Here is a 22,652-nt window from a genome sequence, read left to right on the forward strand (position 1 = left end):
CCATAATGTTATGTCTTCATGATGTCATCTATGCTGTGAAGTGGACCAGTCCCTCCTGCAGCAAAACAGCCCCACAACATGATGCTGCCGCCCCCATACTGCACAGTTGGGATGGTGTTGCTAGGCTTGTAAGCTTCCCCCTTTGTCCTCCAAATGTAACACTGCTCATTATGGCCAAACAGTTCAGTCTTAGCTCCATCAGAGCACAGGACGTCTCCAACAGTTATTCTTTTTCCCAGTGTACTTTTGCCAATTGTAATCTGGCTTTGTTGTTGATTCTGGCTTGTTGATTTTCCCATGTTGTCACACAAGGAAGCAGTGTGTTTGAGCTTTTCCTTCAATACTATTCTATAGTTGTGCCGCACATTAACTCAAATGTTGTCAATTAGCCAATCAGAAACTTCCAAAACCTTGACATCATCATCTGAGCTTTTCCAGAGGCAGAATAATCTTATTGTGTGTAAACCTGACTTTCAAGAAAAGTTATAACAATTTCTCAATAAATCTCTCTCACATTATTCTACTGTTAAGCTGAACAGAAACACATGTGATAATCGTAACTTACCTAAAAGAGAAAACGTTTAGTCATATTAACATCTGACTTTTTATAAAATGGTTATGTGCCTTTGTATACAGTGTATGTAAACTTCTGCTTTCAACTGTATATTAAAACTAAGCAATGTTTCAATCGAAGAATAATTAGTTAATTTTTACTGTAAAACAAGACAAATCAAATTGTTTTTATTTTATTTTTTACACACACACACACACACACACACACACAAAATTGTACTATGATTGTTTTATGTGTTTTTTATTTCTTTTATTCAGATGCTTATTATCTGATTGATAATGTGCCACATCATAATGTCTCGACATGCATCAGGCAGTTTCCACTTTCTGTCAAAGATATTTTTAGGCACTGTCCTGCTTTTTATACAGAAAGCTCTTTTATGCACTGAACTCATTTGAAGAGTTGTTTAGTATCATTTTGAGGAGGTTTTAGAATTGTTGTTAATGTAAAAAAATCTTATGTAACACACTTGCATTTGTTTGTTTGCTGGTTTTATTGTTTATTACTTGCATTTTTTATAAGTTTTTGACATCACAAATAGACGCTAAGATTCTGAAATGGTATTAAAGGGATAGTTCACACAAAAACTAAAATTACCTCATCATTTACTCATCCTCATGACTCATTTTTTCTGATATTTTTTAAAAGAAGATATTTTGAAGAATGCTGACTGCACCCATTGACAACCATAGTAAGAAAAAAAAGTCAATAAGTCAATAGGTCAAGTCAAATAAGTCAATAAGTGCCAGCATTTTTCCCAAAAATCTTCTTTCGTGTTTTGTCGAAAGAAACTGAAACAGTTTTGAACAAGGTAATGGTGATTAAATAATGACAGACTTGTACATTTTGTGTGAATTATCCCTTCAAAAACACTCCTCAATTTCCAATACTATGATACGAAAGAGGATCCACTTTCCTCTATAGGCTCTTTCTTTACAGCGGCACCTTCTGAAATCTCTCCTAAGTCAGTTGCTGGTGAACCCGCGGTGTTTTTAATGTCAGTGTTTTTACATGCACTTTGCTTAAGAGTAACTGAAGGCGTTTGTGTCCACTGAAGCTGTAATCCTGCAGGATCTAAAGCCAGCACAGCATCTTCAGCCTCCAGGACCACACAGAGCTCCTCCACAGCCGCGATTTCCTCCGTTACTGGAAAAAATGCTGTCTTTTTCTCCTTCAGCTGGGTCCCTACCTGCATACAAACATCCATTCATTAATCCATTCATTTGTTCATTCATCATCCATCCATCTATCCATTCATCCACCCATTTATCCGATTCATTCATTCATCCATCCACCCATCATTAATTCATCCATCAATTAACAATAGTGAATTTAAAATCTTGATGGTCCAGGATCAACAATAGTGAATTTATAATCTTGATGGTCCAGGATCAACAATAGTGAATTTATAATCTTGATGGTCCAGGATCAACAATAGTGAATTTATAATCTTGATGGTCCAGGATCAACAATAGTGAATTTATAATTAATCTTGATGGTCCAGGATCAACAATAGTGAATTTATAATCTTGATGGTCCAGGATCAACAATAGTGAATTTATAACTAATCTTGATGGTCCAGGATCAACAATAGTGAATTTATAATCTTGATGGTCCAGGATCAACAATAGTGAATTTATAATCTTGATGGTCCAGGATCAACAATAGTGAATTTATAACTAATCTTGATGGTCCAGGATCAACAATAGTGAATTTATAATCTTGATGGTCCAGGATCAACAATAGTGAATTTATAATCTTGATGGTCCAGGATCAACAATAGTGAATTTATAATCTTGATGGTCCAGGATCAACAATAGTGAATTTATAATCTTGATGGTCCAGGATCAACATTAGTGAATTTATAATCTTGATGGTCCAGGATCAACAATAGTGAATTTATAATCTTGATGGTCCAGGATCAACAGTAGTGAATTTATAATCTTGATGGTCCAGGATCAACAATAGTGAATTTATAATCTTGATGGTCCAGGATCAACAATAGTGAATTTATATTTAATCTTGATGGTCCAGGATCAACAATAGTGAATTTATAATCATGATGGTCCAGGATCAACAGTAGTGAATTTATAATCTTGATGGTCCAGGATCAACAGTAGTGAATTTATAATCTTGATGGTCCAGGATCAACAATAGTGAATTTATAATCTTGATGGTCCAGGATCAACAGTAGTGAATTTATAATCTTGATGGTCCAGGATCAACAATAGTGAATTTATATTTAATCTTGATGGTCCAGGATCAACAGTAGTGAATTTATAATCTTGATGGTCCAGGATCAACAATAGTGAATTTATAATTAATCTTGATGGTCCAGGATCAACAATAGTGAATTTATAATCTTGATGGTCCAGGATCAACAATAGTGAATTCATAATCTTGATGGTCCAGGATCAACATTAGTGAATTTGTAAATAATCTTGATTGTCCAGGATCAACATTACTGGATTTATAATCTTGATGGTCCAGGATCAACATTAGTGAATTTATAATCTTGATGGTCCAGGATCAACAATAGTGAATTTATAATCTTGATGGTCCAGGATCAACATTAGTGAATTTATAATCGTGATGGTCCAGGATCAACAATGGTGAATTTATAATCTTGATGGTCCAGGATCAACATTAGTGAATTTATAATCTTGATGGTCCAGGATCAACATTAGTGAATTTATAATTAATCTTGATGGTCCAGGATCAACATTAGTGAATTTATAATCTTGATGGTCCAGGATCAACAATAGTGAATTTATAATCTTGATGGTCCAGGATCAACAATAGTGAATTTATAATCTTGATGGATTTATAATCTTGATGGTCCAGGATCAACATTAGTGAATTTATAATTATTCTTGATGGTCCAGGATCAACATTAGTGAATTTGTAATTAATCTTGATGGTCCAGGATCAACATTACTGGATTTATAATCTTGATGGTCCAGGATCAACATTAGTGAATTTATAATCTTGATGGTCCAGGATCAACATTAGTGAATTTATAATCGTGATGGTCCAGGATCAACAATGGTGAATTTATAATCTTGATGGTCCAGGATCAACATTAGTGAATTTATAATCTTGATGGTCCAGGATCAACATTAGTGACTTTATAATCTTGATGGTCCAGGATCAACAACAGTGAATTTATAATCTTGATGGTCCAGGATCAACAATAGTGAATTTATAATCTTGATGGTCCAGGATCAACATTAGTGAATTTATAATTAATCTTGATGGTCCAGGATCAACAATAGTGAATTTATAATCTTGATGGTCCAGGATCAACAATAGTGAATTTATAATCTTGATGGTCCAGGATCAAAATTAGTGAATTTATAATCTTGATGGTCCAGGATCAACAATGGATAATTTATAATCTTGATGGTCCAGGATCAACAACAGTGAATTTATAATCTTGATGGTCCAGGATCAACAATAGTGAATTTATAATCTTGATGGTCCAGGATCAACATTAGTGAATTTATAATTAATCTTGATGGTCCAGGATCAACAATAGTGAATTTATAATCTTGATGGTCCAGGATCAACAATAGTGAATTTATAATCTTGATGGTCCAGGATCAACAATGGATAATTTATAATCTTGATGATCCAGGATTAACAATAGTGAATTTATAATCTTGATGGTCCAGGATCAACAATAGTGAATTTATAATCTTGATGGTCCAGGATCAACATTAGTGAATTTATAATCTTGATGGTCCAGGATCAACATTAGTGAATTTATAATTAATCTTGATGGTCCAGGATCAACATAAGTGAATTTATAATCTTGATGGTCCAGGATCAACAATAGTGAATTTATAATCTTGATGGTCCAGGATCAACATTAGTGAATTTATAATCTTGATGGTCCAGGATCAACAATAGTGAATTTATAATTAATCTTGATGGTCCAGGATCAACAATAGTGAATTTATAATCTTGATGGTCCAGGATCAACATTAGTGAATTTATAATTAATCTTGATGGTCCAGGATCAACAATAGTGAATTTATAATCTTGATGGTCCAGGATCAACAATAGTGAATTCATAATCTTGATGGTCCAGGATCAACAATGGTGAATTTATAATCTTGATGGTCCAGGATCAACATTAGTGAATTTATAATCTTGATGGTCCAGGATCAACATTAGTGAATTTATAATCTTGATGGTCCAGGATCAACAATAGTGAATTTATAATCTTGATGGTCCAGGATCAACATTAGTGAATTTATAATCTTGATGGTCCAGGATCAACAATAGTGAATTTATAATCTTGATGGTCCAGGATCAACATTAGTGAATTTATAATCGTGATGGTCCAGGATCAACAATGGTGAATTTATAATCTTGATGGTCCAGGATCAACATTAGTGAATTTATAATCTTGATGGTCCAGGATCAACATTAGTGAATTTATAATTAATCTTGATGGTCCAGGATCAACATTAGTGAATTTATAATCTTGATGGTCCAGGATCAACAACAGTGAATTTATAATCTTGATGGTCCAGGATCAACAATAGTGAATTTATAATCTTGATGGTCCAGGATCAACAATAGTGAATTTATAATCTTGATGGATTTATAATCTTGATGGTCCAGGATCAACATTAGTGAATTTATAATTATTCTTGATGGTCCAGGATCAACATTAGTGAATTTGTAATTAATCTTGATGGTCCAGGATCAACATTACTGGATTTATAATCTTGATGGTCCAGGATCAACATTAGTGAATTTATAATCTTGATGGTCCAGGATCAACAATGGTGAATTTATAATCTTGATGGTCCAGGATCAACATTAGTGAATTTATAATCTTGATGGTCCAGGATCAACATTAGTGACTTTATAATCTTGATGGTCCAGGATCAACAACAGTGAATTTATAATCTTGATGGTCCAGGATCAACAATAGTGAATTTATAATCTTGATGGTCCAGGATCAACAATAGTGAATTTATAATCTTGATGGTCCAGGATCAACATTAGTGAATTTATAATTAATCTTGATGGTCCAGGATCAACAATAGTGAATTTATAATCTTGATGGTCCAGGATCAACAATGGATAATTTATAATCTTGATGGTCCAGGATCAACAACAGTGAATTTATAATCTTGATGGTCCAGGATCAACAATAGTGAATTTATAATCTTGATGGTCCAGGATCAACATTAGTGAATTTATAATTAATCTTGATGGTCCAGGATCAACAATAGTGAATTTATAATCTTGATGGTCCAGGATCAACAATAGTGAATTTATAATCTTGATGGTCCAGGATCAACAATGGATAATTTATAATCTTGATGATCCAGGATTAACAATAGTGAATTTATAATCTTGATGGTCCAGGATCAACAATAGTGAATTTATAATCTTGATGGTCCAGAATCAACAATAGTGAATTTATAATCTTGATGGTCCAGGATCAACAATAGTGAATTTATAATCTTGATGGTCCAGGATCAACATTAGTGAATTTATAATTAATCTTGATGGTCCAGGATCAACAATAGTGAATTTATAATCTTGATGGTCCAGGATCAACAATAGTGAATTTATAATCTTGATGGTCCAGGATCAACAATGGATAATTTATAATCTTGATGATCCAGGATTAACAATAGTGAATTTATAATCTTGATGGTCCAGGATCAACAATAGTGAATTTATAATCTTGATGGTCCAGAATCAACAATAGTGAATTTATAATCTTGATGGTCCAGGATCAACATTAGTGAATTTATAATCTTGATGGTCCAGGATCAACATTAGTGAATTTATAATCTTGATGGTCCAGGATCAACAATGGTGAATTTATAATCTTGATGGTCCAGGATCAACAATAGTGAATTTAAAATTATTCTTGATGGTCCAGGATCAACAATAGTGAATTTATAATCTTGATGGTCCAGGATCAACAAAGGTGAATTTATAATCTTGATGGTCCAGGATCAACAATAGTGAATTTATAATCTTGATGGTCCAGGATCAACAATAGTGAATTTAAAATTATTCTTGATGGTCCAGGATCAACAATAGTGAATTTATAATCTTGATGGTCCAGGATCAACAAAGGTGAATTTATAATCTTGATGGTCCAGGATCAACATTAGTGAATTTATAATCTTGATGGTCCAGGATCAACAATGGTGAATTTATAATCTTGATGGTCCAGGATCAACAATAGTGAATTTAAAATTATTCTTGATGGTCCAGGATCAACAATGGTGAATTTAAAATGAATCTTGATGGTCCAGGATCAACAATAGTGAATTTATAATCTTGATGGTCCAGGATCAACAATAGTGAATTTATAATCTTGATGGTCCAGGATCAACAATAGTGAATTTATAATCTTGATGGTCCAGGATCAACATTAGTGAATTTATAATTAATCTTGATGGTCCAGGATCAACAATAGTGAATTTATAATCTTGATGGTCCAGGATCAACAATGGTTAATTTATAATCTTGATGGTCCAGGATCAGCAAAAGTGAATTTATAATCTTGATGGTCCAGGATCAACATTAGTGAATTTATAATCTTGATGGTCCAGGATCAACATTAGTGAATTTATAATCTTGATGGTCCAGGATCAACATTAGTGAATTTATAATTAATCTTGATGGTCCAGGATCAACATTAGTGACTTTATAATCTTGATGGTCCAGGATCAACAACAGTGAATTTATAATCTTGATGGTCCAGGATCAACATTAGTGAATTTATAATTAATCTTGATGGTCCAGGATCAACAATGGTGAATTTATAATCTTGATGGTCCAGGATCAACAACAGTGAATTTATAATCTTGATTGTCCAGGATCAACATTAGTGAATTTATAATCTTGATGGTCCAGGATCAACATTAGTGAATTTATAATTAATCTTGATGGTCCAGGATCAACAATAGTGAATTTATAATTAATCTTGATGGTCCAGGATCAACAATAGTGAATTTATAATCTTGATGGTCCAGGATCAACATTAGTGAATTTATAATTAATCTTGATGGTCCAGGATCAACAATGGTGAATTTATAATCTTGATGGTCCAGGATCAACAATGATGAATTTATAATCTTGATGGTCCAGGATCAACAATAGTGAATTTATAATCTTGATTGTCCAGGATCAACATTAGTGAATTTATAATCTTGATGGTCCAGGATTAACAATAGTGAATTTATAATTAATCTTGATGGTCCAGGATCAACATTAGTGAATTTATAATTAATCTTGATGGTCCAGGATCAACAATAGTGAATTTATAATCTTGATGGTCCAGGATCAACAACAGTGAATTTATAATCTTGATGGTCCAGGATCAACATAAGTGAATTTATAATTAATCTTGATGGTCCAGGATCAACAACAGTGAATTTATAATCTTGATCGTCCAGGATCAACATTAGTGAATTTATAATTAATCTTGATGGTCCAGGATCAACAATAGTGAATTTATAATCTTGATGGTCCAGGATCAACAATAGTGAATTTATAATCTTGATGGTCCAGGATCAACAATAGTGAATTTATAATCTTGATGGTCCAGGATCAACAATAGTGAATTTATAATTAATCTTGATGGTCCAGGATCAACAATGGGGAATTTATAATCTTGATGGTCCAGGATCAACAATGGTGAATTTATAATCTTGATGGTCCAGGATCAACAATGGGGAATTTATAATTAATCTTGATGGTCCAGGATCAACAATGGTGAATTTATAATCTTGATGGTCCAGGATCAACATTAGTGAATTTATAATCTTGATGGACCAGGATCAACATTAGTGAATTTATAATTAATCTTGATGGTCCAGGATCAACATTAGTGAATTTATAATCTTGATGGTCCAGGATTAACAATAGTGAATTTATAACTAATCTTGATGGTCCAGGATCAACAATAGTGAATTTATAACTAATCTTGATGGTCCAGGATCAACAATAGTGAATTTATAATCTTGATGGTCCAGGATCAACAATAGTGAATTTATAATCTTGATGGTCCAGGATCAACAATAGTGAATTTATAATTAATCTTGATGGTCCAGGATCAACAATAGTGAATTTATAATCTTGATGGTCCAGGATCAACAATGGTGAATTTATAATCTTGATGGTCCAGGATCAACAATGGTGAATTTATAATCTTGATGGTCCAGGATCAACAATGGTGAATTTATAATCTTGATGGTCCAGGATCAACAATGGTGAATTTATAATCTTGATGGTCCAGGATCAACAATAGTGAATTTATATTTAATCTTGATGGTCCAGGATCAACAATGGTGAATTTATAATCTTGATGGTCCAGGATCAACAATGGTGAATTTATAATCTTGATGGTCCAGGATCAACAATAGTGAATTTATATTTAATCTTGATGGTCCAGGATCAACAATAGTGAATTTATAATCTTGATGGTCCAGGATCAACAATAGTGAATTTATATTTAATCTTGATGGTCCAGGATCAACAATGGTGAATTTATAATCTTGATGGTCCAGGATCAACAATGGTGAATTTATAATCTTGATGGTCCAGGATCAACAATGGTGAATTTATAATTAATCTTGATGGTCCAGGATCAACATTAGTGAATTTATAATCTTGATGGACCAGGATCAACATTAGTGAATTTATAATCTTGATGGTCCAGGATCAACATTAGTGAATTTATAATTAATCTTGATGGTCCAGGATCAACAATAGTGAATTTATAATCTTGATGGTCCAGGATCAACAATAGTGAATTTATAATTAATCTTGATGGTCCAGGATCAACAATAGTGAATTTATAATCTTGATGGTCCAGGATCAACATTAGTGAATTTATAATTAATCTTGATGGTCCAGGATCAACAATAGTGAATTTATAATCTTGATGGTCCAGGATCAACAATAGTGAATTCATAATCTTGATGGTCCAGGATCAACATTAGTGAATTTGTAATTAATCTTGATGGTCCAGGATCAACATTAGTGAATTTATAATCTTGATGGTCCAGGATCAACATTAGTGAATTTATAATCTTGATGGTCCAGGATCAACAATAGTGAATTTATAATCTTGATGGTCCAGGATCAACAATGGTGAATTTATAATCTTGATGGTCCAGGATCAACATTAGTGAATTTATAATCTTGATGGTCCAGGATCAACATTAGTGAATTTATAATTAATCTTGATGGTCCAGGATCAACATTAGTGAATTTATAATCTTGATGGTCCAGGATCAACAACAGTGAATTTATAATCTTGATGGTCCAGGATCAACAATAGTGAATTTATAATCTTGATGGTCCAGGATCAACAATAGTGAATTTATAATCTTGATGGATTTATAATCTTGATGGTCCAGGATCAACATTAGTGAATTTATAATTATTCTTGATGGTCCAGGATCAACATTAGTGAATTTGTAATTAATCTTGATGGTCCAGGATCAACATTACTGGATTTATAATCTTGATGGTCCAGGATCAACAATAGTGAATTTATAATCTTGATGGTCCAGGATCAACATTAGTGAATTTATAATCGTGATGGTCCAGGATCAACAATGGTGAATTTATAATCTTGATGGTCCAGGATCAACATTAGTGAATTTATAATCTTGATGGTCCAGGATCAACATTAGTGACTTTATAATCTTGATGGTCCAGGATCAACAACAGTGAATTTATAATCTTGATGGTCCAGGATCAACAATAGTGAATTTATAATCTTGATGGTCCAGGATCAACAATAGTGAATTTATAATCTTGATGGTCCAGGATCAACATTAGTGAATTTATAATTAATCTTGATGGTCCAGGATCAACAATAGTGAATTTATAATCTTGATGGTCCAGGATCAACAATGGATAATTTATAATCTTGATGGTCCAGGATCAACAACAGTGAATTTATAATCTTGATGGTCCAGGATCAACAATAGTGAATTTATAATCTTGATGGTCCAGGATCAACATTAGTGAATTTATAATTAATCTTGATGGTCCAGGATCAACAATAGTGAATTTATAATCTTGATGGTCCAGGATCAACAATAGTGAATTTATAATCTTGATGGTCCAGGATCAACAATAGTGAATTTATAATCTTGATGGTCCAGGATCAACATTAGCGAATTTATAATCTTGATGGTCCAGGATCAACATTAGTGAATTTATAATTAATCTTGATGGTCCAGGATCAACATTAGTGAATTTATAATCTTGATGGTCCAGGATCAACAATAGTGAATATATAATTAATCTTGATGGTCCAGGATCAACATTAGTGAATTTATAATCTTGATGGTCCAGGATCAACATTAGTGAATTTATAATTAATCTTGATGGTCCAGGATCAACATAAGTGAATTTATAATCTTGATGGTCTAGGATCAACAATAGTGAATTTATAATTAATCTTGATGGTCCAGGATCAACAATAGTGAATTTATAATCTTGATGGTCCAGGATCAACATTAGTGAATTTATAATTAATCTTGATGGTCCAGGATCAACAATAGTGAATTTATAATCTTGATGGTCCAGGATCAACAATAGTGAATTCATAATCTTGATGGTCCAGGATCAACATTAGTGAATTTGTAATTAATCTTGATGGTCCAGGATCAACATTACTGGATTTATAATCTTGATGGTCCAGGATCAACATTAGTGAATTTATAATCTTGATGGTCCAGGATCAACAATAGTGAATTTATAATCTTGATGGTCCAGGATCAACATTAGTGAATTTATAATCGTGATGGTCCAGGATCAACAATGGTGAATTTATAATCTTGATGGTCCAGGATCAACATTAGTGAATTTATAATCTTGATGGTCCAGGATCAACATTAGTGAATTTATAATTAATCTTGATGGTCCAGGATCAACATTAGTGAATTTATAATCTTGATGGTCCAGGATCAACATTAGTGAATTTATAATTAATCTTGATGGTCCAGGATCAACAACAGTGAATTTATAATCTTGATGGTCCAGGATCAACAATAGTGAATTTATAATCTTGATGGTCCAGGATCAACAATAGTGAATTTATAATCTTGATGGATTTATAATCTTGATGGTCCAGGATCAACATTAGTGAATTTATAATTATTCTTGATGGTCCAGGATCAACATTAGTGAATTTGTAATTAATCTTGATGGTCCAGGATCAACATTACTGGATTTATAATCTTGATGGTCCAGGATCAACATTAGTGAATTTATAATCTTGATGGTCCAGGATCAACATTAGTGAATTTATAATCGTGATGGTCCAGGATCAACAATGGTGAATTTATAATCTTGATGGTCCAGGATCAACATTAGTGACTTTATAATCTTGATGGTCCAGGATCAACAACAGTGAATTTATAATCTTGATGGTCCAGGATCAACAATAGTGAATTTATAATCTTGATGGTCCAGGATCAACAATAGTGAATTTATAATCTTGATGGTCCAGGATCAACATTAGTGAATTTATAATTAATCTTGATGGTCCAGGATCAACAATAGTGAATTTATAATCTTGATGGTCCAGGATCAACAATGGATAATTTATAATCTTGATGGTCCAGGATCAACAACAGTGAATTTATAATCTTGATGGTCCAGGATCAACAATAGTGAATTTATAATCTTGATGGTCCAGGATCAACAATAGTGAATTTATAATCTTGATGGTCCAGGATCAACAATGGATAATTTATAATCTTGATGATCCAGGATTAACAATAGTGAATTTATAATCTTGATGGTCCAGGATCAACATTAGTGAATTTATAATCTTGATGGTCCAGGATCAACATTAGTGAATTTATAATTAATCTTGATGGTCCAGGATCAACATTAGTGAATTTATAATCTTGATGGTCCAGGATCAACAATAGTGAATTTATAATTAATCTTGATGGTCCAGGATCAACATTAGTGAATTTATAATCTTGATGGTCCACGATCAACATTAGTGACTTTATAATCTTGATGGTCCAGGATCAACAATAGTGAATTTATAATCTTGATGGTCCAGGATCAACAATAGTGAATTTAAAATTAATCTTGATGGTCCAGGATCAACATTAGTGAATTTATAATTAATCTTGATGGTCCAGGATCAACATTAGTGAATTTAAAATTAATCTTGATGGTCCAGGATCAACATTAGTGAATTTATAAGTAATCTTGATGGTCCAGGATCAACAATAGTGAATTTATAATCTTGATGGTCCAGGATCAACATTAGTAAATTTATAATTAATCTTGATGGTCCAGGATCAACAATAGTGAATTTATAATAAATCTTGATGGTCCAGGATCAAGAACAGTGAATTTATAATCTTGATGGTCCAGGATCAACATTAGTGAATTTATAATTAATCTTGATGGTCCAGGATCAACATTAGTGAATTTATAATCTTGATGGTCCAGGATCAACAATAGTGAATTTATAATCTTGATGGTCCAGGATCAACAATAGTGAATTTATAATCTTGATGGTCCAGGATCAACATTAGTGAATTTATAATCTTGATGGTCCAGGATCAACAATAGTGAATTTATAATCTTGATGGTCCAGGATCAACATTAGTGAATTTATAATCTTGATGGTCCAGGATCAACATTAGTGAATTTATAATCTTGATGGTCCAGGATCAACAATAGTGAATTTATAATTAATCTTGATGGTCCAGGATCAACAATAGTGAATTTATAATCATAATATTCCAGGATCAACATTAGTGAATTTATAATCTTGATGGTCCAGGATCAACAATAGTGAATTTATAATCTTGATGGTCCAGGATCAACATTAGTGAATTTATAATCTTGAAGGTCCAGGATCAACATTAGTGAATTTATAATCTTGATGGTCCAGGATAAACATTAGTGAATTTATAATCTTGATGGTCCAGGATCAACAATAGTGAATTTATATTTAATCTTGATGGTCCAGGATCAACAATGGTGAATTTATAATCTTGATGGTCCAGGATCAACAATAGTGAATTTATAATCTTGATGGTCCAGGATCAACAATAGTGAATTTATAATCTTGATGGTCCAGGATCAACATTAGTGAATTTATAATCTTGATGGTCCAGGATCAACAATAGTGAATGTATAATCTTGATGGTCCAGGATCAACAATAGTGAATTTATAATCTTGATGGTCCAGGATCAACAATAGTGAATTTATAATCTTGATGGTCCAGGATCAACAATAGTGAATTTATAATTAATCTTGATGGTCCAGGATCAACAATGGGGAATTTATAATCTTGATGGTCCAGGATCAACAATGGTGAATTTATAATCTTGATGGTCCAGGATCAACAATGGGGAATTTATAATTAATCTTGATGGTCCAGGATCAACAATGGTGAATTTATAATCTTGATGGTCCAGGATCAACATTAGTGAATTTATAATCTTGATGGACCAGGATCAACATTAGTGAATTTATAATTAATCTTGATGGTCCAGGATCAACATTAGTGAATTTATAATCTTGATGGTCCAGGATTAACAATAGTGAATTTATAACTAATCTTGATGGTCCAGGATCAACAATAGTGAATTTATAACTAATCTTGATGGTCCAGGATCAACAATAGTGAATTTATAATCTTGATGGTCCAGGATCAACAATAGTGAATTTATAATTAATCTTGATGGTCCAGGATCAACAATAGTGAATTTATAATCTTGATGGTCCAGGATCAACAATGGTGAATTTATAATCTTGATGGTCCAGGATCAACAATAGTGAATTTATAATCTTGATGGTCCAGGATCAACAATGGTGAATTTATAATCTTGATGGTCCAGGATCAACAATGGTGAATTTATAATCTTGATGGTCCAGGATCAACAATGGTGAATTTATAATTAATCTTGATGGTCCAGGATCAACATTAGTGAATTTATAATCTTGATGGACCAGGATCAACATTAGTGAATTTATAATCTTGATGGTCCAGGATCAACATTAGTGAATTTATAATTAATCTTGATGGTCCAGGATCAACAATAGTGAATTTATAATCTTGATGGTCCAGGATCAACAATAGTGAATTTATAATTAATCTTGATGGTCCAGGATCAACAATAGTGAATTTATAATCTTGATGGTCCAGGATCAACATTAGTGAATTTATAATTAATCTTGATGGTCCAGGATCAACAATAGTGAATTTATAATCTTGATGGTCCAGGATCAACAATAGTGAATTCATAATCTTGATGGTCCAGGATCAACATTAGTGAATTTGTAATTAATCTTGATGGTCCAGGATCAACATTAGTGAATTTATAATCTTGATGGTCCAGGATCAACATTAGTGAATTTATAATCTTGATGGTCCAGGATCAACAATAGTGAATTTATAATCTTGATGGTCCAGGATCAACAATGGTGAATTTATAATCTTGATGGTCCAGGATCAACATTAGTGAATTTATAATCTTGATGGTCCAGGATCAACATTAGTGAATTTATAATTAATCTTGATGGTCCAGGATCAACATTAGTGAATTTATAATCTTGATGGTCCAGGATCAACAATAGTGAATTTATAATCTTGATGGTCCAGGATCAACAATAGTGAATTTATAATCTTGATGGTCCAGGATCAACAATAGTGAATTTATAATCTTGATGGATTTATAATCTTGATGGTCCAGGATCAACATTAGTGAATTTATAATTATTCTTGATGGTCCAGGATCAACATTAGTGAATTTGTAATTAATCTTGATGGTCCAGGATCAACATTACTGGATTTATAATCTTGATGGTCCAGGATCAACAATAGTGAATTTATAATCTTGATGGTCCAGGATCAACATTAGTGAATTTATAATCGTGATGGTCCAGGATCAACAATGGTGAATTTATAATCTTGATGGTCCAGGATCAACATTAGTGAATTTATAATCTTGATGGTCCAGGATCAACATTAGTGACTTTATAATCTTGATGGTCCAGGATCAACAACAGTGAATTTATAATCTTGATGGTCCAGGATCAACAATAGTGAATTTATAATCTTGATGGTCCAGGATCAACAATAGTGAATTTATAATCTTGATGGTCCAGGATCAACATTAGTGAATTTATAATTAATCTTGATGGTCCAGGATCAACAATAGTGAATTTATAATCTTGATGGTCCAGGATCAACAACAGTGAATTTATAATCTTGATGGTCCAGGATCAACAATAGTGAATTTATAATCTTGATGGTCCAGGATCAACAATAGTGAATTTATAATCTTGATGGTCCAGGATCAACATTAGTGAATTTATAATTAATCTTGATGGTCCAGGATCAACAATAGTGAATTTATAATCTTGATGGTCCAGGATCAACAATGGATAATTTATAATCTTGATGGTCCAGGATCAACAACAGTGAATTTATAATCTTGATGGTCCAGGATCAACAATAGTGAATTTATAATCTTGATGGTCCAGGATCAACATTAGTGAATTTATAATTAATCTTGATGGTCCAGGATCAACAATAGTGAATTTATAATCTTGATGGTCCAGGATCAACAATGGATAATTTATAATCTTGATGATCCAGGATTAACAATAGTGAATTTATAATCTTGATGGTCCAGGATCAACAATAGTGAATTTATAATCTTGATGGTCCAGGATCAACATTAGTGAATTTATAATCTTGATGGTCCAGGATCAACATTAGTGAATTTATAATTAATCTTGATGGTCCAGGATCAACATTAGTGAATTTATAATCTTGATGGTCCAGGATCAACAATAGTGAATATATAATTAATCTTGATGGTCCAGGATCAACATTAGTGAATTTATAATCTTGATGGTCCAGGATCAACATTAGTGAATTTATAATTAATCTTGATGGTCCAGGATCAACATAAGTGAATTTATAATCTTGATGGTCCAGGATCAACAATAGTGAATTTATAATCTTGATGGTCCAGGATCAACAATAGTGAATTCATAATCTTGATGGTCCAGGATCAACATTAGTGAATTTGTAATTAATCTTGATGGTCCAGGATCAACATTACTGGATTTATAATCTTGATGGTCCAGGATCAACATTAGTGAATTTATAATCTTGATGGTCCAGGATCAACAATAGTGAATTTATAATCTTGATGGTCCAGGATCAACATTAGTGAATTTATAATCGTGATGGTCCAGGATCAACAATGGTGAATTTATAATCTTGATGGTCCAGGATCAACATTAGTGAATTTATAATCTTGATGGTCCAGGATCAACATTAGTGAATTTATAATTAATCTTGATGGTCCAGGATCAACATTAGTGAATTTATAATCTTGATGGTCCAGGATCAACAACAGTGAATTTATAATCTTGATGGTCCAGGATCAACAATAGTGAATTTATAATCTTGATGGTCCAGGATCAACAATAGTGAATTTATAATCTTGATGGATTTATAATCTTGATGGTCCAGGATCAACATTAGTGAATTTATAATTATTCTTGATGGTCCAGGATCAACATTAGTGAATTTGTAATTAATCTTGATGGTCCAGGATCAACATTACTGGATTTATAATCTTGATGGTCCAGGATCAACATTAGTGAATTTATAATCTTGATGGTCCAGGATCAACATTAGTGAATTTATAATCGTGATGGTCCAGGATCAACAATGGTGAATTTATAATCTTGATGGTCCAGGATCAACATTAGTGACTTTATAATCTTGATGGTCCAGGATCAACAACAGTGAATTTATAATCTTGATGGTCCAGGATCAACAATAGTGAATTTATAATCTTGATGGTCCAGGATCAACAATAGTGAATTTATAATCTTGATGGTCCAGGATCAACATTAGTGAATTTATAATTAATCTTGATGGTCCAGGATCAACAATAGTGAATTTATAATCTTGATGGTCCAGGATCAACAATGGATAATTTATAATCTTGATGGTCCAGGATCAACAACAGTGAATTTATAATCTTGATGGTCCAGGATCAACAATAGTGAATTTATAATCTTGATGGTCCAGGATCAACATTAGTGAATTTATAATTAATCTTGATGGTCCAGGATCAACAATAGTGAATTTATAATCTTGATGGTCCAGGATCAACAATAGTGAATTTATAATCTTGATGGTCCAGGATCAACAATGGATAATTTATAATCTTGATGATCCAGGATTAACAATAGTGAATTTATAATCTTGATGGTCCAGGATCAACATTAGTGAATTTATAATCTTGATGGTCCAGGATCAACATTAGTGAATTTATAATTAATCTTGATGGTCCAGGATCAACATTAGTGAATTTATAATCTTGATGGTCCAGGATCAACAATAGTGAATTTATAATTAATCTTGATGGTCCAGGATCAACATTAGTGAATTTATAATCTTGATGGTCCAGGATCAACATTAGTGACTTTATAATCTTGATGGTCCAGGATCAACAATAGTGAATTTATAATCTTGATGGTCCAGGATCAACAATAGTGAATTTAAAATTAATCTTGATGGTCCAGGATCAACATTAGTGAATTTATAATTAATCTTGATGGTCCAGGATCAACATTAGTGAATTTAAAATTAATCTTGATGGTCCAGGATCAACATTAGTGAATTTATAAGTAATCTTGATGGTCCAGGATCAACAATAGTGAATTTATAATCTTGATGGTCCAGGATCAACATTAGTAAATTTATAATTAATCTTGATGGTCCAGGATCAACAATAGTGAATTTATAATAAATCTTGATGGTCCAGGATCAAGAACAGTGAATTTATAATCTTGATGGTCCAGGATCAACATTAGTGAATTTATAATTAATCTTGATGGTCCAGGATCAACATTAGTGAATTTATAATCTTGATGGTCCAGGATCAACAATAGTGAATTTATAATCTTGATGGTCCAGGATCAACAATAGTGAATTTATAATCTTGATGGTCCAGGATCAACATTAGTGAATTTATAATCTTGATGGTCCAGGATCAACAATAGTGAATTTATAATCTTGATGGTCCAGGATCAACATTAGTGAATTTATAATCTTGATGGTCCAGGATCAACATTAGTGAATTTATAATCTTGATGGTCCAGGATCAACAATAGTGAATTTATAATTAATCTTGATGGTCCAGGATCAACAATAGTGAATTTATAATCATAATATTCCAGGATCAACATTAGTGAATTTATAATCTTGATGGTCCAGGATCAACAATAGTGAATTTATAATCTTGATGGTCCAGGATCAACATTAGTGAATTTATAATCTTGATGGTCCAGGATCAACAATAGTGAATTTATAATTAATCTTGATGGTCCAGGATCAACAATAGTGAATTTATAATCATAATATTCCAGGATCAACATTAGTGAATTTATAATCTTGATGGTCAAGGATCAACAATAGTGAATTTATAATCTTGATGGTCCAGGATCAACAATAGTGAATTTATAATCTTGATGGTCCAGGATCAACATTAGTGAATTTATAATCTTGAAGGTCCAGGATCAACATTAGTGAATTTATAATCTTGATGGTCCAGGATAAACATTAGTGAATTTATAATCTTGATGGTCCAGGATCAACAATAGTGAATTTATATTTAATCTTGATGGTCCAGGATCAACAATGGTGAATTTATAATCTTGATGGTCCAGGATCAACAATAGTGAATTTATAATCTTGATGGTCCAGGATCAACAATAGTGAATTTATAATCTTGATGGTCCAGGATCAACATTAGTGAATTTATAATCTTGATGGTCCAGGATCAACAATAGTGAATGTATAATCTTGATGGTCCAGGATCAACAATGGTGAATTTATAATCTTGATGGTCCAGGATCAACAATAGTGAATTTATAATCTTGATGGTACAGGATCAACAATAGTGAATTTATAATCTTGATGGTCCAGGATCAACATTAGTGAATTTATAATCTTGATGGTCCAGGATCAACAATAGTGAATTTATAATCTTAATGGTCCAGGATCAACAGTAGTGAATTTATAATCTTGATGGTCCAGGATCAACAATAGTGAATTTATAATCTTGATGGTCCAGGATCAACATTAGTGAATTTATAATCTTGATGGTCCAGGATCAACAATAGTGAATTTATAATCTTGATGGTCCAGGATCAACAATAGTGAATTTATAATTAATCTTGATGGTCCAGGATCAACATTAGTGAATTTATAATCTTGATGGTCCAGGATCAACAATAGTGAATTTATAATCTTGATGGTCCAGGATCAACAATAGTGAATTTATAATCTTGATGGTCCAGGATCAACAATAGTGAATTTATAATCTTGATGGTCCAGGATCAAAATTAGTGAATTTATAATCTTGATGGTCCAGGATCAACAATAGTGAATTTATAATCTTGATGGTCCAGGATCAACATTAGTGAATTTATAATCTTGATGGTCCAGGATCAACAATAGTGAATTTATAATTAATCTTGATGGTCCAGGATCAACAATAGTTAATTTATAATCTTGATGGTCCAGGATCAACCATAGTGAATTTATATTTAATCTTGATGGTCCAGGATCAACAATAGTGAATTTATAATCTTGATGGTCCAGGATCAACAATAGTGAATTTATAATCTTGATGGTCCAGGATCAACAATAGTGAATTTATAATCTTGATGGTCCAGGATCAACAATAGTGAATTTATAATCTTGATGGTCCAGGATCAACAATAGTAAATTTATAATCTTGATGGTCCAGGATCAACATTAGTGAATTTATAATCTTGATGGTCCAGGATCAACAATAGTGAATTTATAATCTTGATGGTCCAGGATCAACAATAGTGAATTTATAATCTTGATGGTCCAGGATCAACAATAGTGAATTTATAATCTTGATGGTCCAGGATCAACATCGGTGAATTTATAATCTTGATGGTCCAGGATCAACAATGGTGAATTTATAATCTTGATGGTCCAGGATCAACAATAGTGAATTTATAATCTTGATGGTCCAGGATCAACAATGGTGAATTTATAATCTTGATGGTCCAGGATCAACAATAGTGAATTTATATCTTGATGGTCCAGGATCAACATTAGTGAATTTATAATTAATCTTGATGGTCCAGGATCAACATTAGTGAATTTATAATCTTGATGGTCCAGGATCAACATTGGTGAATTTATAATCTTGATGGTCCAGGATCAACAATGGTGAATTTATAATCTTGATGGTCCAGGATCAACATTGGTGAATTTATAATCTTGATGGTCCAGGATCAACAATGGTGAATTTATAATCTTGATGGTCCAGGATCAACAATAGTGAATTTATATCTTGATGGTCCAGGATCAACATTAATGAATTTATAATTAATCTTGATGGTCCAGGATCAACATTAGTGAATTTATAATCTTGATGGTCCAGGATCAACAATAGTGAATTTATAATCTTGATGGTCCAGAATCAACAATAGTGAATTTATAATTAATCTTGATGGTCCAGGATCAACATTAGTGAATTTATAATCTTGATGGTCCAGGATCAACAATGGTGAATTTATAATCTTGATGGTCCAGGATCAACATTAGTGAATTTATAATCTTGATGGTCCAGGATCAACATTAGTTAATTTATAATCTTGATGGTCCAGGATCAACAGTAGTGAATTTATAATCTTGATGGTCCAGGATCAACATTAGTGAATTTATAATCATGATGGTCCAGGATCAACAATAGTGAATTTATAATCATGATGGTCCAGGATCAACATTAGTGAATTTATAATCTTGATGGTCGAGGATCAACATTAGTGAATTTATAATCTTGATGGTCCAGGATCAACAGTAGTGAATTTATAATCTTGATGGTCCAGGATCAACAGTAGTGAATTTATAATCTTGATGGTCCAGGATCAACATTAGTGAATTTATAATCTTGATGGTCCAGGATCAACATTAGTGAATTTATAATCTTGATGGTCCAGGATCAACAGTAGTGAATTTATAATCTTGATGGTCCAGGATCAACATTAGTGAATTTATAATCTTGATGGTCCAGGATCAACAGTAGTGAATTTATAATCTTGATGGTCCAGGATCAACAGTAGTGAATTTATAATCTTGATGGTCCAGGATCAACATTAGTGAATTTATAATCTTGATGGTCCAGGATCAACAATAGTGAATTTATAATTAATCTTGATGGTCCAGGATCAACAATAGTGAATTTATATTTAATCTTGATGGTCCAGGATCAACAATAGTGAATTTATAATCTTGATGGTCCAGGATCAACAGTAGTGAATTTATAATCTTGATGGTCCAGGATCAACAATAGTGAATTTATAATCTTGATGGTCCAGGATCAACAATAGTGAATTTATAATCTTGATGGTCCAGGATCAACAATAGTGAATTTATAATCTTGATGGTCCAGGATCAACAATAGTGAATTTATAATCTTGATGGTCCAGGATCAACATTAGTTAATTTATAATCTTGATGGTCCAGGATCAATAGTGAATAGTGAATTTATAATCTTGATGGTCCAGGATCAACAGTAGTGAATTCATAATCTTGATGGTCCAGGATCAACAATAGTGAATTTATAATCTTGATGGTCCAGGATCAACAATAGTGAATTTATAATCTTGATGGTCCAGGATCAACATTAGTGAATTTATAATCTTGATGGTCCAGGATCAACATTAGTGAATTTATAATCTTGATGGTCCAGGATCAACATTAGTGAATTTATAATCTTGATGGTCCAGGATCAACAATAGTGAATGTATAATCTTGATGGTCCAGGATCAACAATGGTGAATTTATAATCTTGATGGTCCAGGATCAACAATAGTGAATTTATAATCTTGATGGTACAGGATCAACAATAGTGAATTTATAATCTTGATGGTCCAGGATCAACATTAGTGAATTTATAATTAATCTTGATGGTCCAGGATCAACAATAGTGAATTTATAATCTTAATGGTCCAGGA

General features: G+C 32.5%; 1 protein-coding gene across 2 annotated transcripts in view; it reads right to left on the reverse strand.

Moving 5' to 3' along the window:
* Positions 1–798: 798 nt before the first annotated feature.
* Positions 799–22,652, reverse strand: part of ccdc149a (coiled-coil domain containing 149a) — a 107,150-nt gene continuing 85,296 nt past the window's right edge. For both annotated transcript variants that reach the window (NM_001006020.2, NM_001430977.1), the window contains one exon: positions 799–1,763. In NM_001006020.2, coding sequence (NP_001006020.2) covers positions 1,464–1,763 — 300 coding nt within the window. In that variant the 3' untranslated portion in view covers positions 799–1,463. The remainder of the gene's footprint in view (positions 1,764–22,652) is intronic.

This window comes from Danio rerio, chromosome 7 (assembly GCF_052040795.2).
Source record: "Danio rerio strain M-AB ecotype USA chromosome 7, GRCz13ab, whole genome shotgun sequence".
NCBI classification, from domain to species: domain Eukaryota; kingdom Metazoa; phylum Chordata; class Actinopteri; order Cypriniformes; family Danionidae; genus Danio; species Danio rerio.